This window comes from Pseudozyma flocculosa (assembly GCF_000417875.1).
Source record: "Pseudozyma flocculosa PF-1 unplaced genomic scaffold scaffold00014, whole genome shotgun sequence".
Lineage (NCBI taxonomy): Eukaryota > Fungi > Basidiomycota > Ustilaginomycetes > Ustilaginales > Ustilaginaceae > Pseudozyma > Pseudozyma flocculosa.
The window spans coordinates 616,897-640,458 of record NW_006920882.1 but is presented as its reverse complement, the minus strand read 5'-3'; the positions used below and the strand labels follow the sequence as shown (position 1 = coordinate 640,458).

The 23,562-nt window shown below is 66.9% G+C and overlaps 10 protein-coding genes across 10 annotated transcripts in view; 5 read left to right on the top strand and 5 right to left on the bottom strand.

Moving 5' to 3' along the window:
* Positions 1-74: 74 nt before the first annotated feature.
* Positions 75-1,134, top strand: PFL1_04466 (uncharacterized protein; the record flags this gene model as incomplete). The annotated part of the gene is made up of 2 exons (XM_007881990.1): positions 75-159; positions 341-1,134. 2 exons carry the CDS (start codon positions 75-77, stop codon positions 1,132-1,134), a joined length of 879 nt encoding a protein of 292 aa, XP_007880181.1.
* Positions 1,135-2,552: 1,418 nt separating this feature from the next.
* PFL1_04465 (uncharacterized protein) lies at positions 2,553-3,862 on the bottom strand (the record flags this gene model as incomplete). The annotated part of the gene is made up of 2 exons (XM_007881989.1): positions 2,553-3,551; positions 3,701-3,862. 2 exons carry the CDS (start codon positions 3,860-3,862, stop codon positions 2,553-2,555), a joined length of 1,161 nt encoding a protein of 386 aa, XP_007880180.1.
* Positions 3,863-8,464: 4,602 nt separating this feature from the next.
* PFL1_04464 (uncharacterized protein) lies at positions 8,465-8,764 on the bottom strand (the record flags this gene model as incomplete). The annotated part of the gene is made up of 1 exon (XM_007881988.1): positions 8,465-8,764. One exon carries the CDS (start codon positions 8,762-8,764, stop codon positions 8,465-8,467), a length of 300 nt encoding a protein of 99 aa, XP_007880179.1.
* Positions 8,765-9,925: 1,161 nt separating this feature from the next.
* On the bottom strand, positions 9,926-10,360 carry PFL1_04463 (uncharacterized protein; the record flags this gene model as incomplete). Its single annotated transcript, XM_007881987.1, has 2 exons — positions 9,926-10,201; positions 10,355-10,360. The coding sequence occupies 2 exons, from the start codon at positions 10,358-10,360 to the stop codon at positions 9,926-9,928; spliced, it is 282 nt and encodes a 93-aa protein (XP_007880178.1).
* A 1,028-nt stretch (positions 10,361-11,388) lies between these two features.
* On the bottom strand, positions 11,389-13,316 carry PFL1_04462 (uncharacterized protein; the record flags this gene model as incomplete). Its single annotated transcript, XM_007881986.1, has 4 exons — positions 11,389-11,895; positions 12,005-12,757; positions 12,921-12,957; positions 13,066-13,316. 4 exons carry the CDS (start codon positions 13,314-13,316, stop codon positions 11,389-11,391), a joined length of 1,548 nt encoding a protein of 515 aa, XP_007880177.1.
* Positions 13,317-14,318: 1,002 nt separating this feature from the next.
* PFL1_04461 (uncharacterized protein) lies at positions 14,319-15,588 on the top strand (the record flags this gene model as incomplete). The annotated part of the gene is made up of 3 exons (XM_007881985.1): positions 14,319-14,425; positions 14,521-14,693; positions 14,840-15,588. The coding sequence occupies 3 exons, from the start codon at positions 14,319-14,321 to the stop codon at positions 15,586-15,588; spliced, it is 1,029 nt and encodes a 342-aa protein (XP_007880176.1).
* A 1,940-nt stretch (positions 15,589-17,528) lies between these two features.
* Positions 17,529-17,957, top strand: PFL1_04460 (uncharacterized protein; the record flags this gene model as incomplete). Its single annotated transcript, XM_007881984.1, has 1 exon — positions 17,529-17,957. The coding sequence occupies one exon, from the start codon at positions 17,529-17,531 to the stop codon at positions 17,955-17,957; it is 429 nt and encodes a 142-aa protein (XP_007880175.1).
* Positions 17,958-19,299: 1,342 nt separating this feature from the next.
* Positions 19,300-20,628, bottom strand: PFL1_04459 (uncharacterized protein; the record flags this gene model as incomplete). The annotated part of the gene is made up of 1 exon (XM_007881983.1): positions 19,300-20,628. The coding sequence occupies one exon, from the start codon at positions 20,626-20,628 to the stop codon at positions 19,300-19,302; it is 1,329 nt and encodes a 442-aa protein (XP_007880174.1).
* A 212-nt stretch (positions 20,629-20,840) lies between these two features.
* PFL1_04458 (uncharacterized protein) lies at positions 20,841-22,228 on the top strand (the record flags this gene model as incomplete). Its single annotated transcript, XM_007881982.1, has 3 exons — positions 20,841-21,392; positions 21,487-21,784; positions 21,888-22,228. The coding sequence occupies 3 exons, from the start codon at positions 20,841-20,843 to the stop codon at positions 22,226-22,228; spliced, it is 1,191 nt and encodes a 396-aa protein (XP_007880173.1).
* Positions 22,229-22,647: 419 nt separating this feature from the next.
* Positions 22,648-23,562, top strand: part of PFL1_04457 (uncharacterized protein) — a gene marked incomplete at both ends in the record, with an annotated part of 2,324 nt that continues 1,409 nt past the window's right edge. Inside the window, one exon of the mRNA XM_007881981.1 lies at positions 22,648-23,532. Coding sequence (XP_007880172.1) covers positions 22,648-23,532 — 885 coding nt within the window. The remainder of the gene's footprint in view (positions 23,533-23,562) is intronic.

Here is a 23,562-nt window from a genome sequence, read left to right as displayed (position 1 = left end):
AGCCAAACGGCCACCCACCCGACCACCACCACCATCCCTTCTCTATCCAACCCCGCTGCTGTCCCCGCTCCACGATGACCAACAACGACAACCTCACCCTCCAGATCCTCCGCAACGCCTCCAAGGGCAAGTACGCCATCCTCGCCCAGAGCTGCTATGGTACGTCGTCTTTCGCTGCGCTGCTCGGCCACACTCGCATGCAGCCCTCGGTGACTTTGATCGACGTCCCTGACCGGTCCTTGTCCCTCCTCTTCTCGCCCCTCGTCCCTCCTCTTGTCGCCCCTCGTCCCTCCTCTTGTCGCCCCTCGTCGTCTCCTCCTTGGCCCGCCCCGCTGCACAGACGCACAGAGCGTCGTCGCCCTGATCCGGGCGGCCGAGGCGGCAAACTCGCCGGCCATTGCCCAGCTCTTTCCCGTCACCATGGCCCAGTTTGGCATCCACTTTGTCCGCTTCGTCGTGTCGGCCTGCCACGCCGCAAAGGTGCCCATCTCGGTCCACGTCGACCACGCCGCCACCCACGAAGACATCTCGCGCGTCCTCGACTTTGCCGACCAGGGCGCCGCCGTCGACTCGATCATGATTGACTGCTCCCACCACGACTCGGACGAGGAAAACATCCAGATGGCCACGCCCTACTGCCAGCGCGCCTCCAGGCTCGGCATGGCCGTCGAGGTCGAGCTCGGTCGCCTGGCGGGAGGCGAGGCGGGCGTCCAGACCATCGAGGAGGGCGCGCTCACCAAGCCGGAAAAGGCGGAAAAGTTCCTCTCGGCGCTCGGCGTCGAGCTGCTGGCGCCCAGCATCGGAAACATCCACGGGCCCTATGTCAACCCGCCCGACTTCCGCCTCGAGCTGCTCGACGAGCTCCAGGCCGCCGTCGGGCCCTCGACGCCCTGCGACGCCCTCATTGTCCTGCACGGCACCGACGAGCTGCCGGACTCGCTCTTCCGCCAGTGCGTCGAGCGCGGCTGCGTAAAGATCAACGTCAACTCGTGGGCCCGCGACCCGCAGGTCCGCTACTGGGCCGCCCACCTCGAGAAGCAGGGCCTCAACGACGTCTACGACGGCGGCATGGACGCCTTTGCTAAGGCCTGCTCGCGCTTCTTCCACCTGCTCGGCAGCGCCGGCAAGGCCTAACGGGCGAGACGAGGCGAAACAGGCGGGCCGGTGGAATGCCCGGCAATGCAACGAGCATGTTCGACAGAGCGAGCGGGGATGTGGCTGGCTCCGAGCTGTGTGTGTGTGCTGGAGTGCGTGCGTCTGTGTGCGCGTGCGTGCGCGGCGGCCGTGGTGGTGGAGAGGCAGGTAGCTAGAAGCGCCCCTTGGATGATGCAACTTTCGAAGCATCTCGCAGGCCAGGCCCCGTTCGTAGCACGGCCAGGCGCAGAGGGCGCCGTCCAAGGTCGTCGGTCTGTGCAGTCTCCAACCCCCAGCAAGGCAGGGGACAGCGGCGTAGAACCTCGGGGGGACGGCTCGACGGTGCGGGCGGAAAAAAAGGGCGGGGGGGGGCAAGCGCACCATGCATATGGCGGGGCGGCCGCAGTCGTCGAGCTCGAAACGCGTCCCCAAACGGTTTCGAGGCCCGTACTCGGCGAGTTGGTACGCAATGACCGTCGAACCAGGCTAGGACGGTAGGGCGGGTCTAGGAGAAGATAAGAATGCCCCCTCAGCACCAACGCATATCGTACCGCCGTGAAAAGGGGACGAGACGCGAGCCCGACTGCGTTTCCGCACGCGTTTGCCCAAGACGACCTCGATGCGTTTCGCCTCGGTCCCGCTCCGAGTTCGTATCCGCACAGCCTCCCATCCACATCGTTCAGCAGCTGAGAGGGAGGAGAACATGTCGATGCCACTTTCGACGTCGTTGCGTAGCGGAGAGAGCGTCTATCCTTGCAGGAAGGGGTTTTCCAGGACCGTTTTCACGCCGTTTTTCGAGACGCGTCCGCGCCCTTTTCGCCCCGTTGCGCCGCGACGACGTGTCATTGGCGCAATTCGGCGCTGCCACCCTATCCGCCCGGCCCTCGACTACATGCTGAGCGGCTCTGAATGCAATGGCGTAATGGCCGTCGCTCTGGAAACCGTGCCCCGAGTCGATTTCGGCATGGCGGCATCTTCGAACGCGTCTTTGGCCATTTTCGCGTCCCGTCCGCAGCCGACCCCGTCTACGCCAGAAAAGCTCAAGCGGTCGAGCGCATCAACTTGCGCACACCACGACCGCCGTTGCGTGCCGCACCCCGGAACCACGATCAGAGGGACAGCATTGCTGGGTAGTCATTCCAATTCGAGGTCGGATGGTCATGATACAATGAGGTGGGGGAGAAGGGGGCGGTGGTTGAGTCCATGGTACGCATGGGATCGGATCGATACGAGAGAGGAGGAGGAGGAGGGAGAGGGGGAGAAAGGTCGATGTGGGTCCCGCCGTCGATCCGCCGCCGTACAGACAGTCGACCGAGGACGGAGCGCAGAGGTATCAAAGGGGAAAGATAGAGAGGGCGAGAGAGAGGAGGGGCGAGGAAAGGACGCATCGCGCTTCTACCGCCGGCCACTCAGTCGACTTAGGCAAGGAGCCACATGCCCGAGGCGAGCATGGCGAGGGCAGCCGCGCCGCCGCCGATCTTGGCCGTCGACATGGCGCCGTTCTCGTTGGAGCCGCCGCCCATGCCGCCGCCCATGCCCGAGCCGGCGTTCTCGTTGCCACCGGTGCCGACACCGGGCTGCGCGGTCTGGGTAGCGGCGGCCGACTCGGCCGAGGCGGCGGCGGACGAGGCGGCGGCGGGGTTGTTCATCGTGTTGAGGAGGACGTTGTCGATGACGTGGACGACGCCGTTGGCGGCGACGTAGTCGGTGCGGACAATCTTGGCGGTGACGTTGCCGCTCATGACGTAGGCGCCCGTGTCGTTGGCCATGAACTTGAGCTCCTGGCCGCTGCCCGAGGTGGCGCTGGGGACGTCCTTGATGGCCGTCGAGTAGACGACGCTGCCGGGGATGTAGTGGTTGCTCAGCACGGCGACCTGCTGCTCCGGGGTGGCGGCCATGATGGTCGACTGGGCGGCCTGGATGGCGGCGTTGTTGGGCGCAAACACGGTGACGGGCATGCTGTCGAGGGCCTCGACCAGGTTGGCGCTCTGGAGGAGCTGGACGAGCTGCGAGACGCCAATCATGCCGGCGACGTCCGACACGTTGCCGGGCACCATGAGGACCTGCTCGATGGGCTGGACGAGGATGTTCTGGTACATGGGGCCGTCCATGGCGCCGGCGAACGAGACGTTGCGGCCGGCCTGGTAGACAAAGGCGGTGTTGTTGCCCATGGCCTTGCTCAGCACGGCCACCTGGGGCCGGTCGCCGGGCAGGTTGACAAACTCGCTGCTGTTGAGCGCCGTGGCGGCGATCGTGTGCTGGCCGGCCATGAGCTGGTCGACCTTGTAGGTGCCGTTGAGGACGTGGTAGGCGATCGTGTTGACGAGCGTGTTCTGGTCGACGTTGCCGAGCGCCTGGATGGCCTGGTTGCTCGGGGCAAGGACGGTCTTGTTGCCGGCGCTGGCAAGGGCGGGCAGCTGACGACGCGGCGAAGAAGAGGAGAGACGCACGAGGGTCAGCTCGGGATGCGCGCGGCGGACCGTGAGACGCGCAAACGCGCAGGCGCTGCCGAAGCGTCCCCCAAAGAGAAAAGGGGGCCGCCGGCTCGACGTTTTCGGACACTCACGAGGGCAGCGGCGTTGGCCTCGACGGCGCTGGCGAGCTGGGTGAGGTTGTTCTGCCTCAGGGCGTCAAGGAGGCCGGTAGCGAACGCGTTGGCGTCGCCGCCCTGGCCCATGACGCCGGCGGCCGCCGTGAGGGCGACGAGGACGGTGCTGAGGAACTGCATGTCGAGACGGGTGAGGAGGTGGTGGTGGTGGTGGTGGTGGTGGTGGTGGGTGCGTCGAGGGCTGTAGCGACGAGGAGAAGGCGTAGAAGTGAGCGCCGAGGTGAAGCGACAGAGGTTCAGATGAGGGGTCGAAGATAGGCGGTGCAGCGGATGGCTGGGCACCTTATATGGTCCGCGCCATTCGGGCTGCGGGCACGGGGATGGGAAGCTGGCGTTGGATTACGATCGACGGACCTGGACTGGCCGCCAGCCTAGACTCTGGCATACTGCGAGGGCAGAGGCCGGTCGCCTGTACAGGACTTGGCACGCCCTGCCGCGAGGAGGGGCAGGGAGAGCAGGGGGGGGAGGGCCATGCCGTGGTGTCTGAAGGCAGGCGAGCGGCTTGGCTTGGCTAAGACTAGCGGGCGGACGGGGCGGATCGTCGTCGGTACAGGCACCAGGAGGAGGGCGGGCGGTGAGAAGAGGGGAGGAGGGGGGGGGAGAGACGTACCCGTACGCTGTGGTGCCTTCGGTGGCATTCCAGAAACGACCTCGTGGTGGTCGAGGAGGGGTAGGCCAAGCGTGTCACGATGGCAGGCGAGGAGAAGGGGAAGAGGGGGGAAGAGGTGGAGCGGCCTGGCAGGCTTGGCTCGAGCTTGGCTCAAAGTGGAGGGACTTGCCGCGAAGAGAGACTTGCGCTCAACCTGCTGCTCGCTGGATCTCACAGAGAGGCAAGCGAGAGACAACGAGCGAGAACCATCAGCGACAACCAGCAGGCCAGGCCCCTCGCTCGCACCAGCATGGGTGGGTGTACGTACATACCGCCCACCTGCCGACGGCGACGACGAGAAGGCAAAGCAAGCCGATCTGGACCTGCCCTTTGCTCGTCTCCGTGGAACAGGCCGGCCGAATCGGCCTCCTCGAGCACCAGCCAGCCCGCTCGCCGGTCCGGAGCCAGCCGCAGCTCCGCCAGAGGATGCGCACGAAGCCAGCCGCCTCTCGAGGTATCCATCGTGGCGGTGCCCAGGTGCGACCTGGCCTGCTGACATGATGAGCCGAAGCTGTACCTTGCCCTGCCCACCCTTCGCCCCGAACCAAGGCTTGGCGTAGTGGGGCGAGAGAGTAGATCCACGCCTGCCTGCCTGTCGATATCGAACCGCCGCACCGCCTGCCCGCCTCGTCGTGCTGCGGGAAGTCGAACGACCGATGGACAGCATGAGCAGCATGCATGCACACCGGCAGGACCGCCGTCGCCTTCCCCATCGCCATCGACTGCGTCGGCGCTCGACAGCCCGGCGTGCGGTCCCGAATCTTGATCCTCGTCGTTCGGTCGGTCGGTCGGTCGGTGGCTCGCCTGTCTTTCACGCAGGCTAGGCCTCCTCGACCCTATGCGGGCTTTGCCCATCCGCTTGTGCTCGTCCCTGTCGCAGTGCCACGCTTCCTTTTGTGTGAGTGTGGCAGCTGCTGTATGTAGGGCTGCAGCAGCCTCACAAAGAGACAAAGAGACAGAGAGAGACACGCCAAGGGCGCCGACAGCAGACAAGGGGGTAAGCGTGGACGCACGCAACACGCCGAGGCCGAGAAGAATCTCGCAGCGAGGTTCAGGATTCCACCTGCCGCACTCTTACCTCTCTGCGCCGTCCGAAAGCCCGACCAGGATGACGTCTGGCAGGCTGCGAGGTCGATGTCCGCTCCGCTCCTCGCACCAGGGGGGAGCGCGTCGTTGGGTCGTGTCGGCAGGAACTTGCCAGCCCCCGCCCCGCCTGCCTTTGCTGTAACGGCCGACCTTGTTCATGCGTCGCCGGCGTAGGCGGGGAGGCATAGAAGCTCGTCCCCCACGGCCTTAGCTCTCCCCCTCGCCACTGCTCGCCTTTGTCGGTGGGCCCAGCGACAATGGCCGGAAGCTCATTGTTATGCTTTTGCAGAGCGCTTGTCGCAAGACGGTGGCGCTGCGGCGATGGCCTCGCCAGGCCACCCAGCCAGCCAGCCATCCGAAGTCGTCGAGCGAAGCCGATGCACGCCCTGGCTGCGCAGAGAGCCAGGCAAACAGAGGGAGGTCAGGACCGCACGCGCCTCGAAATGTCTTGGCTCTCTCGCCTGGCACGCCCGCCTCGCCTGCTCTGGCCGCGTTCGCCCATCCCGGCCATTCGGATGGATCCGAAAGGGTACCCAGCATCGCGCACGGAGACGTTCCTCGACAGCGGATGCTTTCGCCGCCCCCTGGATCCCATCGATTGGGGCACTCACCCGTCCGACGATCCTCACCGCACCGCATCGTCTCCGACGTGCGTGCGTGCGTTGGTGCGGTCTCGACGAGCTGGCTGAGCATCCCGGCTTGGATTGGCGAGGCTCGGAAAGGCTGTGCCTTGTCGATCCCCCCTGCCGGTCGAGCGGCCCGTCGTATGGCAGGCCAGGTCAGGTCAACGCTCCGTCGTCTCGTAAGCCTGCTTGGGCGTCCGTCCGTGGCAAGGGCCGTACGGTAACGGCGCCTCGCACGATGCCAGATCCCGGCCCGTTGGTGTCCGTCCGCAACGCGATGCCAAGCCAGGACCACCTGCCGACGCAGGCTCGCCTCGCCCCTCGCCTTGCGTCATGATGTCAAGCCGCCTAATCTCCGCTGCCAGCCATACACATGACCGGGCCGTAGAGGTGGCCGCCCTGGTGGGCCGCCGTGGTCCTGCCGTGCCACGGCGCCGTAGCCTTGACGAGGGGCACCGGCCCGGTACGTGAGAGTGCCGATGGCGAGGCCGAACCTACATCGGCGGTTGCCCTCGCTCCGTGCGCCCCGCCGTACACCAGCTGCATCGAATCGAATCGAGCTCAACCTCGAGTTCAAGCAGGCAGGCACCTCGATCTGCCTCGCAGCTCACCTTTGCCTTCCCGCTGGGCCACCAGATCGAGCTTTGTTTTGAGTTTTCGAAAAGCGCGCCTGGCCTGGCCTTCCACCGCCCAGGGTCTTCCCCCCTTCCCCGGCCAAGCCTGCCGTGCTTACGGTAAGGGCGCATTGTCGTGCCAAACACACGCGGCGGGCTGCCCCGCAATCCAGACCTGTTAGCGTCGTCGCAGCCAGCCCGACCGCGTGGATATAACGAGGATCTCGACGCAAGCGCGGCGGGTGTGGCAGGAACTCACCCCTTCGGCAAGGGCGAGCGCCAGCCAGGCGGGGCCTCGAACCGCCCTTCTTGGGCGGCACGAGTCGATGCTGGCTGCGCTTCTTGGCAGGCGGCCAGGGCTCCCCCTCTCCCCTTTGCTTGGGCCCGCGCCGAACTCGTTTCGATAGCGACGACTTCCCGCCGCCGCATCCAGCGAGGATCGTCGGTTGCAGCTCGCTTGGTCGGCGCTGCCGGTACTGTAGCTGCTCGTCCTCCAGCTCGTCGGGCGGACCTTTCCTCGGGTTGCGGTCGCAGGGCTGGCCAAGTGGAGACTGGGCGGCGGATGTCCCCGATGGCATCGGTCAGGCGGCCCGTTGGGTGCACCCGATGACGGATCGGCCTGTCGCCACGAAGCGGTTCGTTCTGCTCGAGGTCAAGAACAACTCCTCGTGCCCGGCACCGCAGAGCGCCACGCCGTTGGCAGACGAGGCGTTGAGGATCACTGCGCCAGCCATTCCAGAGGGGCGGGGTCGGGTGTCCGTCAGTCCGACCGTGAGGTGCCGGGCTTGCGTGGCGGCTGCTCGGGCAAGCGCTACAGAGAGCGCTCCCCGCTCCGCCGCCTGTATCCAAGAACGCGGTGAGGAACCCCAGAGCGCAAAAGTGGGGCTCACCCTGATCTTCCCGGCGTGTCATCGGCCCCTTGTGCTCCACTGCAGATCGCAGAGAGACGGCCCTCCGGACTCACTTGTCGAGCGCGGGGCAAGCCTACCCAGACGACTGTCGGCCTGCTCCGGCTCAGACACCGTAACCGATGCTGGAGCTGTGTCGCAGGCGGCTACCAAGAGTGGGGCTAGCAGCGAGAGGCGTGCTGCTCCTGATTGCGGTCAGGCGTCAGAAGCGACCACGAATGGGCAAGGGGCAGCTGGGCTGGCAAGACGGGCGATCCGACGATGGTGGTGGTGGCTGGGCAAGGAAGGCAGCGAGCCTGAATCCGAAGCAAGATGCATGGTCGGGCGGTCCGAGCGCCTGGCTTCGCGGGATCGTGGAATTCGCCCCCACTGCGCGCCGCTCGCTCGGTCCCCTTTGCCTCCCTGCCGCCCCGCTCGGGCAGCACGGGCACGACGGTTCGGTGGCATGGAGCACGAGGAGCACGAGGATCAGATTGGTCGAGGGACGCACTCGAATTGCCACCGCCTGCTCGGGGGAGCCGACTGCGGCGGCTGGCAGATACGAGACGCGCCGCCGTCGATGAGCGGGCGGGCAGTATGAAAACGTCGGGACGACGAGGTAGGGCCAGGACGGCGCGGGCTAGAGAGGAAGAGACGCGGATGCAGTGTAGGGACCGGCTGGGCCGACGACGTGCAGAGTGGCGGCGAGGGCCAGCATGCTGCCGAGCTCAGGAAGTGTGGCTGCCGCCCTCACGGCTGCAGGTCGTCGGAGCGGACTCGGACGGATGGACTGCTGGCAGCGACCCAGATGGGCCGCCTCGCAGACCATCAAAGGTGCCCGCCGACCGCCCAGGCACCTCTGCTCAGTCCGAGTTGCCGCCGACGCCGTTGTCGATGCAGCAGTTCTGGAAGGCCCGTTCGTCGATGGTTCCGCGGCGGCCTTCTTTGTCCTGGCACTTGCCGACGGCGCGGTTGTACAGGATGTTTTTGCTCTCCTGCGACACGGCGCAGCAGACGGGCGTGAAGCGCGGGTCCGGAGGGCCGCTTCCGTCCTTGGCGGCGGTGCACCAGGCCTCGTGGGCGGCCTTGGCGGTGCCGAGGAGGGCAAGCATGGCGAAGATGGTCGAGGTGCGCATCTGCGTTGCAGAGGGTCGGAGGGGCATCGCGGTCAGCTGCGCGGGTGAAGTGAGGCAGTGGATGCTGGGACAAGACTTGCCTTGTGGCTGACAGACGGGCGTTGGTCAACGGTTGAGAGAGCTTGGTGATGGCGATGGTGGAGGGGAGGAGACAGGGATGCGGGCCGTCCTTTTATCCCCTACCCGGTCCATGCCGCCAAGACCAGCTTCGCCGCCACGCCTTCCGTTCAGTCTGAGGGCCATAACCGTGGTCGTAGACCGCCTTGGCTCGGATCGAGAGGCGGAAGTGAGTGAACCGGCCGCGGAGTCGCAGGAGACGGAGCTGCCTGAGCTGTCCAGCCTGCTGCTGTCTATGTCTAGACAGCCAGCCGGGGGGCGGTCGCTGGGACTGCAGCGGTGACCCACCCTGAGCTTGTCGGGATGGAACGGGGGCCCTCCTGTTGCGTCTCTGAGCCTGCTCATCGACCCCGTTTCATCTGGCCGCCGTTCGACCGTGCCGCGGCTTGTCGAGCTCGAGGTGCGAGGACGGGCTCTGCACCCCTGGTCATATCAAGGCAAAGCTTGCGCATGAGCTTGCCAGTCTGCGCATAGTCTCTTCTCGCGGAGGGCGGGCCGTGCTCGGAGGGCCTGTGATCGAAGGATGATGATGGTGGTGGCTGTGGGGGGTGGTGGTGGTGTCAAAGAACGGGCGGCAGAAATCGACGGCGTGGGTTCGTGCACGCGCGGCAGCGGCGCAGCAAGGCGCGCGAGACTTGCCGCCCCCCTCCTGGACAGCCGGGCCAGCTCGACTTGGTCGGTGGATCAGCCCTACGCCGCGTCTCTGCCCTATCCTCCCATCGAACGGAGATGCTGTTCAGCTCGTCAAATGGATGAAAACATGGATTCGAGGATGAACACGATAGCGGGAGCAAGGGCGGGCTCGACTTGCCACCGCCTGCCGAAGAACAGGCGGCGCCGGCTGGCAAAGACGAGACGCGGTACATGGAGAAGAGGAGAGACGATGTCGATCGAGGAGCTGAGGCCTGGACGCAGGGGCATTGGAGTTCGGGATATGCGGGTCATCAGGGCGGACATCTTGCGGCGTTGACGCAAAGACGAGGAGGACCTCAGACGCAGACGGAACGGGCTAGTCCCGCCGTGGTCCAGGACCTGGGCCTGGTGGCAGTCCCGCCGCCCGACCCGAGGCGCTCAGCCGTCCGAGTGGCTACCGGCACCGCGGTCGCCGCAGCAGCGCACGAAGCGGCCGAGGTTGATGCCGTTGCCGAAGCCCAGGGCGTCCATGCACATGGTGCTGGCCTCGTTGAAGGCGGTCGTGCTGTGCTCCTTGGTCGCGGCGCAGCAGTCCTTTGTGATCCGGTAGCTCGCCGGGCCCGTTCCGTCCTTCCTGTCGGTGCACCAGGCCGAGTGAGCCGCCATGGCGGTGCCGAGGTAGGCCAGGATGGCGAGGACGATGAAGAAACGCATCTGTGGCGGGCGAGTGGTCAGGAGGCAGGGGGGCCAGGTCAGTATCGGCGGCCAAGGGACCCGCGGCGACGCAGAGTAGGTCTGGCAGGACTTGCCTTGGAGGGAGGTGGTCAGATGCTGGTTGAGAGGGTTGCTGTGATGGGAGATGGGAACGACCATCGAGGTGCACCGCCGTCCTTTTATCCCATCGATGTCGCCCATGCTCGGCCCTCTGGCCGTCGGGGTGCAATTGCCTCGTCTTCGAGGGCTCTGTGCAGAGGCTGCAGACCAAAGGTTCCCGGCTCGACGGCACGACCGGTGCAGTCTGGCTTACTGATGGTTCACTCGCCCTAGCATTGCCCAGACATTTTCGGCGGGGTGGCTGGGCTGCAGGCCCGTCCCTGAGGAGCCTCTGCCTCCTGGTCAAGGCAAGAAACACGGTGGCCAGGAAACAAGAGGGGAGAGCGTGAAGAAGTCAGGATGGACGGGAACGGCGCGCTCGTGTGGCGACGCACCCTCATCACGGCATATGATTTCGGCATGTGACTCTTGGAAGGTTCTGGGGTCACGATGACAAGCCTCCAGCCCGATAGACGCAAGGCCAGAAGATGAGGTGCGTTCCGTCGGACCGGAGCTTGGTGAGAGCTGGCCCCACATCGGCGTTTGGAGCGTCGAGCATGTGCTTCTCACCGTCGTTTGATCGGGCGGTCAGTGGTATCTTGACGGTGGAAAGAGGCCGGGAAGCGGTCGCTCCTCTGAGCTCGGCGTCTTCATCGCGGCGCACCAAGAGGCTTGCGGAGGAACAACAAGCACACGGATAAAGGAGACCGGCCGCGATGGGTGACGAAGCTTGATGGTCGACCGCTCCCACCTGCTCGAGCGTGAGCCTGATCCCTTCACATGTAGCCTTGGCACGTCCTCGGCCGATGAAGGTTGGACAGGTTGACGACGGGGAGGGCCGCGGAGTCCGCACTTGCACGCCGAGGTATGGCCCGCCCTGGTTCCGTGCCGTCGTCGCCGCCGAGCCGGGCAGAGAGAGAGGCTCATCCATTCGTGTGTCATCGGTGTTAGGTTCTAGTAGTACATTCCGGGGTCGGTCGTTACAGGTCCAGGGAAAAGAGATGGGGTGGTCCATGAGCAGAGCAGAGCAGGGCAGGGCAGGACAAGGCACAGTAGAGCAGAGCGGACGAAATGGGCCGGGGACGTGATCAGGCCTTGTGCTCGTAGCTGGCCGTCTCGCCGTGGCGGTAGGCATCCTCGCCCCGGGCGGCGCTGGCCTGCTCGATCTCGGGGTACGGGTACCTGTTGAGGAGGTACTTGAGGACGAGGGCCATGCCGGCAGCGATGCACATGAAGGCCATGGTGACGGCGAAGCCCATCCTGTTGTGGTCGGTGGCGTTCTTGGGAAAGAGGAAGGATCCGTAGATGCTGGCGCTGTTTCCGAGGGCGTTGACGAGGGCCTGGGCGACGGCGCGCTTCTCGGAGGGGTGCGGGATGGCGTTGGAGACGTAGATGCTGACGAGCGGGCAGGCGGCGTAGACGGCGGCGACGCCAAAGCATAGCAGCACGTACCGGCCCGTCTGGTCGAGCACGCCCAGCATGATGGCAAACGAGGCGACGGCGATGACCGACGCGGTGAAGAGGTGCCACGCGCGCTCCTTGAGCAGGTCCGACGAGAAGCAGAAGCCCAGGATCGCCACCAGCGCGCACGCGTACTGCGGCGGGGCGGGTTGGGCCGAAGCAAGGGTGAAGGTGCACGGATGAGAGTCAGCGGCCAGCTCGTTCCGATGCGCGTCTCTGCCACTGTCGTCGTCCCACACTCACGATGGGCGCAGTCATGTACTGGACGTGGAAGCCCGTGTAGCCCATCGACTTGACGAGCTCGGGGATGAAGTACTGGATCGTCTGGCTGCCCGTGGTGCACATGTAGGTGAGGACAAAGGCCCAGGTGCGCCAGTCGGTGAAGGCCATCTTGGCCGCCTTGGTGTGCGAGACGTCTTCGCCGCCCTGGGCGCTGCCGACGCCGTCGCGCTGAAGCCGGCGGGTGGCAATCATGCGCTCCCGCGGCGTCAGCCACTTGGTCGTCGTGGGGAAGTCCGGGAGCACGAAGATGGTGGCCAACGCTACGAAGCAGGTGGCGCTGCCCTCGCACACAAACAGCCACTTCCACCCCGCGAGTCCGCGAGCGCCGTCGAGCTGCTGGAGGAGCCCTCCGGCGATGAGGCCGCCGAGCATGCCCGAGATGGCGACGGCCGAGTAGTAGAGGGCGTATCTGCGTGCGAGCTCGCCCTTGGTGTACCACGACGAGAGGAGGAAGAGGACGCCGGGTGCGAATCCGGCCTCGATGGCGCCGAGGAGGACGCGGAGGACGGCGATGACCTGCCAGCTGCGTGCGGCGGCAAAGCAGATCGAGAGGCCGCCCCAGACAAACATGAGGGCGGGCAGGTAGAGGCTGGGGCGGACGCGGGTGAGGACCATGTTGCTGGGCACCTCCATGAGGACGTAGGTGATGAAGAAGACGAGGAGCACGACCGAGTAGTGCGTCGACGACATGTTGAGGTCGCGTCCCATTCCCGCCTGCGTGAGGTCGCGGGGGTTGCGGCGCGGACGGTGCGCGAGGTGGTGGCGAGCGGGGCAGGCGAAGAGGAAAACCGGATTCTTCGGCGGTCAGCGACGCGCCTCGGGCAGAGGCTTCGTTCGGCCGTCGAGTCGAGTCGAGAAGGCGGGGGGCGCCACTTACCGTATAGGCGTTGCCGATGTTGGATCGGTCGAGGTAGCTGTTGAGATGCGAGCAGGGCGACGGAGGGACACGGTGCCGCGGCCATGGCGGTCAGCGAGGGAGTCGGCGAGGCACGATGGCCGAGGACCGACGCCGACGCTCTCACCTAAACAGGTACATGATCCAGACGGCGGGGACGAGGCGCATGTCGACCTTGCGCACGAGGCGCTTCTCCTCGCGTGCGACCTCCTCGGGCGACAATCCGTCGAGCATGGCGGCGTCGGCGTCGTCGAGGGGCAGCGCGGGGTGCGTCGAGGTGCGGTCGTAGTTGTCGAGGCGGAGGCCGGCTGCGTTGGTGGCGGCGCCGCTTGCCGGACCGTGCTTGGCCTTGTCGTCGTCGTCGAACGAGGCGGGCATGGGGCTCGAGACGGGATGGTGAGGTGGGCTGGAGGGGTGCCAAAGTAGGGAGGGTCGGGATGGGTGGGAATGCGCGTCCTTGTGCGAGTGAGGTCCGAGTGCGGGGTAGAGATTGCGGGGTCCTCGTGGTCGAGGTTATGTATCTGCGAGGGCGACGTCGATGGTGGTGGTCCCTCCTGGCGGTCGTTTTCCAACGACGGCAGGCGTTTGCACAACGACCGGCGGTAGGGAGGTGCGAGTGCTGCCACGCGCCGTTCGGCTACCGGGCCATGCGAGCGGCTACGAGCAGGCGGATGGTGGATGTGGGAAGCACAGTAGTCATGGCGGTGGCGGTCGGGGTGGTTGTGGGAGAGGCGTGCCACTTGTTCGGCAGAGGAGAGCAAGCCGACCGACCACGGGACCACGCGGGACGACAGCGACACGGACGACGACGAGGACGACGAGGCACGAGGGGCCCGGACGCGGTCGAGTGCCGCAACCACCATCAATCAAATGGTGGCGCCGCCGCCGTCGTCGACGTTTTGCGGGGCCCCAAAGATTTGACCGACATAGCGCCGGCGAGGCGAGGACCTCGGCATCCAAACCGACCGATAGGCCGGTGTATGCCAGCGCGGCCGGCGAGGGGCCAAAGGGAGGGCACGCCAGCCGTGTCCACACGGCGATGGCCGCCATGCTCCCACAACCTCTCTCCCACACACCACCACCACCGCCGCCTCGCCGTGCCCCTTTGCTACCGTACCGGTACCCCCATCACCCGCCGCCCAGCCTTGCCCCGACACTCCTCCGCCATCGTCCTGTCAGGCCCGCTCCACCAGCGCTTCACCAGCATGTCCGCCGCCGCTCGCCACGCTCCCTTAAAACGGGCCTCGGCCACCTGACCGAGGCGGGCCTGTCTTTGCAACACCACACCACACCACACCACACCACACCACATCATCACCTCGACCTCGACCTCGATCTGCAACGCCGCCCTCTCCCGTTCCCTCCGCATCCGATCCCAGCATGACCGTCACCGAGCAGACCATCCTCATCACCGGCGCCGGCGGCTGGCTCGGCTCGCTCCTCCCCTCGCGCATCGTCGAGCGAGAGCCCCAGGTGGCCTTCAAGTTGTGAGTACCCGCGGCGGCCATCAATGACCCTCAGTCAGAAACAAGCACGGAAGCCCGGCCAGCTGACGCCAGCTTCTTGCCCGCATCGACACCAGCATCCTCGCCGACATCGTCGAGCCCAAGCCGCCCAAGTCGCTCGCGGCCGAGGTGCGCACCATGAAGGCCGACCTCTCGGAGCAGGACAGCCTCGACGCCCTCTTTGCCACCGATCTGGGCAAGCCCGACGTCATCTACTCGATGCACGGTATCATGAGCCTCGGCAGCGAAGGTGAGAACAGCCCGGCCATGCCCATCCCGTGCTGCGACATCCAATCGCCTGCCAGGCCCGAGCGACGCCGCTGACCGTGCCTGCCTCTCTGCCTGCTCATCCGCCCGATCTGCATCCTCTGCCACCGCGCCTTCCCCGCCCGGCAGAGAACTGGGACCTCGGCATGAAGGTCAACTTTGACAGCACGCGCCTCCTCCTCGAAAAGGCACGCCACACGCGCAACTCGCAGGGCGGGCCCATCCGCTTCATCTTCACCTCGAGCGTCGCAACCTACGGCGGCGAGCTGCCCCACCTCGTCCTGCCCTCGACGGCGTGCCAGCCCGAGGGCGCCTACGGCACCGCCAAGCTCATGGGCGAGTACCTCGTCACCGAGTACTCGCGCCGCGGCTTCATCGACGGCCTCTCGGTCAAGCTGCCCACCATCGTCCCGCGGCCCGGCGCCCCCTCGCGCGCCACGTCCGCCTTCGTCTCGGGCATCGTCCGCGAGCCCCTCAACGGCGTCGAGGCCGTGTGCCCCGTCGGCAGCTCGATCGACGACCCGGCGCTCGACAAGCTCGAGGTGTGGGTGGCGAAACCCTCAACGACGCTCGAGAACCTGGCGCGCGCCAAGGACGTCGTGGTGCAGAGCGCCGACAGGATCACGCGCTGGTCGCGCTCCGTACAGCTGCCCGGCTTCACCGTGTCCATCCGGCAGATTATCGAGGCGCTCCGCACCGTCCGCGGCGACGGGGCCGTGGCGCTCATCCGGTTCGAGGACGACGAGACGTGCCGCCGCGTCGTGTCGAGCTGGCCGCGCGAGTTTGACAACGGCTACGCGTTGGGCCTCGGCTTCACCGTCGACCAGGACGGCTTCGCCGGCGCCATCCGCGAGTACATGGACGCCCACTGCCGCTAGAGGTGGCCGGCGTCCGTCTTGTGCCTTCGCCCTCCGCCCTCCCGTCCCTTCCGTTCCGCCCGGCCGCCCGCTTGCCCGCTCGCCCGCTCGCCCGCTTGTACACCAGCCAGCCACCTTCGCCCGTCACAGACGATCGCATGTCCATACAAATCATGAGCCCTTGCTGCCGAACCCCCGCCGCCGCCCCGCGTGCGGCCTTGGCCCCGAGGCCGGGCCGAGGTAGGATGATCGGCGCCGGCGTACCTTCTTGAGCCAAACCTTACTGGCCCAACGCCACTTTCCCCCGCGGCCCCCCCACGCCGACGACGAGCAGGTCGATGAGGGGCGACTACTCAGCTCAATGCGGTCGTCTCATCGACACGGACGCAGGCAGGTGGTGGCGCTATAAGAGGACGGCGGTCGAAGTCGCTCGAGGCTGGGACTGCCGCACCCCTCGTTGTCTGCACCACACATCGGCACTACCGCGATCGACCCGAACCGAACTGACCCGACGGAGATGGCCCGATACCTCCGACAGCCCGCCTTCTTCTTCCTCCTCGTGCTCCTCGCCTGCGCCCTCGCCGGCTCCGCGTTCGGTCGCGCCATCCCGCCCAACGATCGGACGGGTCGAGAGCGGCGAGGCAACTGCTGCGCGCGTCCCGCCGTCCTCAATCTCGCCGACGACGATGAGGACGGGGTAGCGATGCCGCGGCAGCGGCTTTCGACGGATTCGTCGTCCCCGCCTATGTCATCGCCGTCAACGTCGACGTCGTCAACGTCGTCGTTGTTCGATTTTCAGCATCAGGCCTATCCACCGCCTCCGCCGCCTGCATCGCCAGCCCCGAGCGAGGACGGCGAGGTGGGACAACACGCCGCCCTCCATCGGACGGGAACGAGTCCGAGCTTTGCAGATGTGCCCGGGGCGCCAGGCCGAGATGAAGCGAGGACTTGGCACCTCGGGGCGTCGTCGTCGTCTTCGAGGTTGCAGCTCAAGGATCTCGGACCGATGGGGCAGGCGCAGGAGCCACGACCGCCTGCGCTGCCGGCCGGAGCGGAGGACAGGGGCGAGGACCTCGGCCTGGACGCCGTTGCGCTGCGGTTTGCGGAGCGTCGCGGTCCGCACCTCCCGCCGCCTGGCATGCCGTCCGAGCGCATCGTCGAGGTGCTCGAGGAGTCGGTGCGGTACCTGCCCCACCCCCACCTTGCCTGATCAAGCCGAGCTCGCCGATCACCGACGGACCGACGTCCCTCGCGGAGCCGAGCCGGTCGAGGACAATCAGGCTGCGACACGCTACCCTGGACCGCCAGCGATCCTCGCCTCCCTCTTTCTCCACATCCCCACCATCTTCATCATGGCTCTTTGCCGCCCGTCCCGACGATGGGCGGTACACGACATCGGCACGGTCGCCGTACGTCGTCAAGGGATCGCCGATCGAGCTCTTTTCGTCTTCGGGGCGTCCGAGCAGCAAACGCATCGGCAGCCGCAGCGGCGGCGGGACGACGTCGTCCTTGGTGATGAAGCGGGGCCAGCTCGGCGCCTTTCGTTCGCTTGCGTCGCCCCAAGATCTCGGCGAGGCTGCATACCAGCGCTCTCGTGCGCCGCCTCAAGCACCGTCAACTCGAGCTCTGGGTTCAGTCCGCCTTTGTTCGGTCGGAGCGGCGTCGTCGTTCGGCGGCTGCCAACCTCGGTCGATGTCTCGTAGATCAAGCTTTCCTTCGCCCCTCGGTCGTTGCGGCGGTCTCATCTTCCCCTTTCCCTCCTCTAGCCTTATCCTCTCCGCGCCCATGGCCGGGCGTCCCGTCCTGTCTACAAGAGAGAGCGAAGGACCCAAAGGTCCTCGTCTGCTGCCTTCCTCGCTTTCCTCGCTCCCCTCCATCCGACCCCCTCCCTTCCCTTTTCAGCATTTCTCGCTCCCTTCCAACCCCATCCCGATTGCCTATTGCCACAGACCCAGAACACGATGTCTTCGATCCGCTCTCACCTTTCACTCGTCCTCCTACTCCTCGTCCTACTCGCCACGGTCCTGGCAGGGACCGTATGGGGTCTGCCCATCTCGAGGCTCGACGATCGGGTCCTTCGTCGAAGCGGCGAAGGCGGAGGGGGACGCAGCTACCCGCTTCCGGAGCCCGGCCAGAAGAGATACATCCGCTACAGCGATCGGCCTCCTCGCGTCGCGCTGCCGCTGCCTCCTCCTAAGCTCTGGGGTCCGGGCCCGCACGTGTCGCAGCCGCTACCCCGCCCGCCGCAGAACAGCAGAGCCGCCACCCGTACCGCACTCCCCGTCGTCGAGGGTGCGCGCAGCTACCCGCTTCCGGAGCCCGGCCAGACGAGGTTCATCCGGTACAGCGATCGGCCTGCGCGCGTCCCGCTGCCACTGCCCCCCTCCTAAACACTGGGGTCCGGGCCCGCACAGGGCGCAGCCGCTACCCCGCCCGCCGCAGAATGGCGGATCCGCCGGTCGTACCGTGCTCCCCGCCGCCATCGGACGGGCCGGCCGCCAGCCCGGATCCACTCTCGAGTCCGCGTCGCGCGTTTCGCGCGAGGGTGGCGGTGTCGTGGATGGCCTCGAATCTCTCGTCCGTGACGCCGTGCGCGGGATGCGAGTGCCCTGATCCGCCCAACGCTACATCGACGTCGGCAGCGGCGTAGCGGCGCAGAGCTATCGCTCCGTTCGGCGTGCACGTCTCGTCCGTATCGATGTGTCACCGCCCCCCTGGCGGCCATCGATCCGCCATCTCGACGCTACGCCGATCCCGGATCGATAGCCGGCCATCGCCGGTGTGGTCCGGGTCGTTGCAACGCGCCGTCGTCACCCCGACTGTCCTTCATATCCTCGGATGGATGCCGCGACCGGCCCCGGCGGCACTTTGGGGCTACGGCGTGCTCCACGCTGTGCCCCGTCGACAGGCCGGTCTGGCGTGGTACAAGAAGGGGGGGCCGTCAAAGGTCGTTGTCTCGCTCCTCCTCCTCACCATCCTTCCTGCCTCCCACCTTCACTCCGGCGTCGATACCGCCGTCCCTCTCCGACCTCCTCGTACAACACCTTCACTCCGTCCACCCTCGATACGATGACTCTGTTCCTCTCACTCCTCTCTCTGTCCCTCCTAATCAGCCTCATCACGAGCCTACCTCTCCCACACCCTCCCTCCCTCGACGGCCGGGCAGGGGAGGACGGCCGGGTGGGAAAGGAACGACGAGGATGCTGCGGATCCAAGCACTCGGCGTCCGACTTGGCCGAGCAGGAGCGCCAAGCCGCGCTCCAGGCCGCTCGATGGCGATCCCTCCGTCTTCCACCCGCGGGTCCCGAAGGTCGGCCTGCTCACCACGAAGAGGTATCGCCGCACAATGTGCTAAGACCCCTACCGCCGCCGGCTACGCGTACTCGACGCATCCAGGCCCTTGATGCGCTCTCGCGCCCCCGTCCCGCTACCTTTGAGGAGGGCATCGAGAGGTGGATCGTTCAAGGCCTCCCCCACGTCTGATCCGCCCGACCTCGAGCGCTTTTGCCGCGCAGGGACGGACGATCGCCTTCTCGGATCGACAGCCAAGACTCGACGACGCAAGCTGCCAGCCAGCTGGGCAGGCAGGTAGGCAAGTGAGCGGGCCAGCGCCGCGTCGACGCCGTCAAGGCAACGTCTGTCGCTATTGTTGTATTCGAGCTCGCATGCCAATCCCTTCGATGCCGTACTATCCCCCCACTCTGCTCCCCTCTCCCTCGCGACGGTCCCCGGCTAGATGTACCACCCGTACTCGTTGAGCAGCCACTCGACGTGCTGCCCGCCGCGCCTCTCGCCGTACCAGGCGACCGAGGGGAGGTGCACGTCGTCGCGCTCGACGAGCTCGCCGCCCGCCAGCTCGCGTTCGAACGCCACCTTTTCTCCCTTCCAAAGCCGGGCCTGCGTCGGCTGGTCGATGGCGATGCCCAGCTTGGCCAGGTCGACGTTCCACGCCTCGATGCTGCGCATCCCGTGCTGCTGCGCCTCACCCTTGAGCAAGTCGACGAGCGTGCGAAACTGGGCTGCCGTCTCGAACTGCAGCCGCAGCAGCTTGAGCTGCCGATGCGCGGCGTCGTACGTCCATGCTGCATAGGCCGGCCCGTCTGCGGTGCCACCGCCGTCGCCGCCGCCGAGGATGACGCCGTACCGCGTCGGCCGATTTGCGAGCGGCGGGTCGGCGAAGCGAGCGGTAAAGTTGTCTCGCTCGATGCGCCACCGCCACGCGCGCGCCTCGGGATCGTCGATGGCGAAGCGGATCTTTTGCCCCTGGCTGCCGATTGTCTCTGCGGCGCGTGCGAACGTGCGCAGCAGCAGCTTCCGGTCCAGCTGGGCGATGTCGACCAGCTCGTCGGCCGTGAGCCAGCGCGGCGCGACCGCCGCCGGCGACGACGACGAAGAGGTCCCGCCCGCCGCCCCGTCCTGCACCTGCCACTCGACGTGGCGCGACTCGGCGCGCTTCCACTCAAAGGCCTCGTAAAAGTCGCCGATGTCCGAGTAGAGGAACGAGGCGGTTGCGTCTCCCGCGCTGCTGCTGTCGCCGTCATGCCGCGCGTCGAGCAGAGCCGGATCCTGCTCCCAGGCCGTCGTGGGGCCGTCCTGGCCCGAGACCTGCTCTCCGAAGGTGGGAAAGGGGACCCTGCCGGTGCTCGAGAGGTGCTGGTGGAGCAGGGTCATCATGAGGCTTGCGTACCCCCTCTTGCGCTTGTCCGGGGGCACGACGACCGAGCAGATCGAGTAGACGACGGCGCGGCAGGGCTCCGAGTGGCCGGGCTTGAGGACGAGCATGGGCCGGCGGTGCGTCTCGCACGAGGCGAGAAAGTCGAGCGTGCCCGGCTCGGCCGTGGGGGGCACCATGACCCACTTCTGACGGCGGCCGTCGCGGGAGAGGGCCGAGTCGACGAGGTGCGCCTCTCGCTCGAGGTACTGGCGGGGCGTCATGAGCGGGCCGTGCCACTCTGCGCCTTCGCGCAGGTTGGCCATCACCTCCTGCTGGGGCGTGGCGGCGACGATGCGGATGTCCATCATGGACGACGGCGAGGCGTACGTCTGCCCTGCGTCCGTCATGGCGAGCGAGTGCGGCGAGGTCTAGGAGGGTAGAGGAGATGGTGGTGGTGGTGGTGCAGGGCAGAGGACCAGGACGACTGGCTGGCTGTCCGCCCTTCCGGCCTTTTCCACGGCCAATTTTGCGCCTCATTTTGCAGAGCCAAAAAGTCGGCGCCGCATTTTGGCTTCCTTCCACCACCATCACTCCTCGCCCCTCTCCGATCGCTCGCATCATGTCGGACCCAAGCACCTCTCAGCAGCAGCCACCGCTACCAGCGCCCACCGAGGCAGCGCCGTCGCCCGCTGCACCGACGGCGGACGCGACTAGCAACGCCGAACGCAAGGCACGCAAGGACGCAAAGCGGGCCGCAAAGGCACAGGCGCAGGCAGCCAGAGCAACCGCGACTGCCACCGCCGCGACGGGTTCCAGCTCGACGCTCGACGCCGACGCCGAGCCGGCCAAAAAGGCACCGCACCGCAACGACCCACGCTCGCAGCCCGTCGACGTGCAGCTGTCCAAGGCGCTCGCCTACATCCTGCGCCACGGCGCCCTCAAAGAGGGCCTCGAGATCCGCCCGGACGGCTTCATCCGCCTCGACGACGTCCTCGCACGCCCGCGCCTCAAGAGCCTCAACATGGCACAACCCGGCGCAGCCAAGGCAAAGAGGCCCGACCTCGACGACGTCCGGAAGATTGTCGAGGACAACGACAAGAAGCGCTTCGAGATCGCACAACACGACGGCACCTGGCTCATCCGCGCGGTGCAGGGCCATTCGCTCAAGGAGGTGGGTTGTCGCCTGCTCGGCTGGTTGACGACTTGCAGTGCTACATGGGCTGACTTGACTGCTGCTACTGTTTTGTCCTCTGCTGCCGCTGCAGGTGACGGCGCTGTCGCACGTCGAGCTGACCCTCGACAACCTGCACCTGCTGCGACCCAACGTGCCCTTTCCTGCCTCGTCGAGCGACGGCGACGAAGCGCTCGAGTCTCGACTGGCGGCGACCCAGCTCGAGCCGGGGCAATCGCAGGGAGGCAGCGACGACGGCGAGGTGCTCGTCATCCACGGGACGGACGCGGCGGCGTGGGACAGGATCCGCCAGAGTGGCGGGCTGAGGCCCATGACGCGCAACCACATCCACCTGGCCAAGGGCAAGCTGGGCGACGAGGGCGTCATCTCCGGTAGGTCGGCGGTGCCTGAGCGTCCAAGCTGCGTGCGGTCCTGTCCACTGATCCTCGCGCTCACTTCCCTCTTGTTCTCTTCCCGCCGGTCCATTGCCGCCAGGCATGCGCAAGTCGGCGTCGCGGCTCGTCTTTGTCGATATCCGTGCGGCGCTGTGGGATGGCATCCCGTTCTTTCTCTCGTCAAACGGCGTGGTGCTGACGCCCGGCAAGGTGCCCGAGGGGACGCCGCAGCAGGCCGTCGTGCCGTCTGCGACCGAGGCAAGTGCAGAGGAGCAGCAGGACAGCGCGAAGGGGGCCAATCAGGGTGGTCAAGGGCGGCGGGGAGGAGGCGGAGCTCGGCGCGAGGGAGAGGGGGAGTCCGAGGGGGGCAAGGGTCAGCTGCCCCTGGGCTACATTGTGCGGGTCGAGGATGCCAAGGGCCAGGTCGTCTGGACGCCCTGACGGCACGAGGGCTGCGGCGTCGATGGCCGTCTGTCGAGCAGATGCAACCGTACATGCTGGTACCATTGAACGCCGCCGTCACTGAGCCGCTGCCAGGCCATATGCCGTCGGGAAGAGCGAGAGAGTGAGGGTGAGAGAGAGAGAGGGCCAGGGCGAGGTAGGCGGTGGTGGCCTGCCCTGCCGCGAATTTCCGCCTGGTGCTTTTTTTCGGAGGTGGGTGAGCTCTGCTGCTGCTGCTGCTGCTGCTCCACACGACCGAGCGAAAAAAGGGCGGCAGCAGAGGCCCCTTCAGCCCACGACGACGACGACGGCGACCACCACCACCACCACCTTCCCCCTCTCTCTCTCTCCCTCTCTCTCTTTCTGCACCACCCGCTCTCGATACCCTGCACACCGCCAGCTGGCCCATCTCTCGCACGATGGCAGCGACGCAGCAGCAGCAGCCATCGACGCCGCAGAGAGGCAGGCGCGCCGCCACTCCCTCGACGCCTGCCACGCCTGCCACGCCCGCATCCCCGGCATCGCCCTTTGTCAGTGTGGCCGAAGACGACCTCGAGCAGCCCACCGCCAACGCCACCGCCAGCGCCAGCGCCAATGCCGGCCCATCGACCCCAAGTCGTGGCCCCTCGGCCGCACCCGCCGGCGGCGACGACTCCGAGGGCGAAGACGAGATGCCCGACTACCTCCGTCTCGCCGCTCTGACGTCCAAGGCGGCCGGATCCAAGGCCAAATCCGGCACCGCCGCCGCTGCCGCCCCGGTGGCCATCCCCAAGCGAGGCGAAAAGGACTTTGAGCCCACCGGCTTCGGAGGCCAGTCGAAGCTGCTCGAACGCAGCCGCGAGGCCATGATCAACGCCATCTCGGGCGAGCGCAGGTCCATGAACAAGGGCCTCACCACCGCATCCTGGGACCCACTCCTCTGCCGCGCCGTCGTACACGAGCTCCAGGGAAAGATGTTTGAGACCACGGGTCAGATGGCGCGCAGGCAGGTGCTCGTCGACGACGACTGCGACGACGGCGATCGCCGCCAAGGCCAACGCGATATTGCACGCCCGGCTGGCGATCAGGCGCCGACGCAGGGCAAAGCGCCCAGGTACAAGACCGTCAGCCGCAACGAGCTGCTCCCCGAAGAGGCCCTCTTTCTCCTCGAACGCGGCAGCCTCGTCCTGTTTGCACGGCCGCCGCCGCCGACGTTCGACGGCGAGGGTGCCGACGCCGCCGCCACCGCCGCCGACGACGCGCGGGAAGCCTGGAGGCGCGAGCAGGTCGAGCCCATGAGCCTGCAGCAGGCGTTTGCTACGCTCGTCGGCGGGCGCGGAGGCCTGACGCGCGAG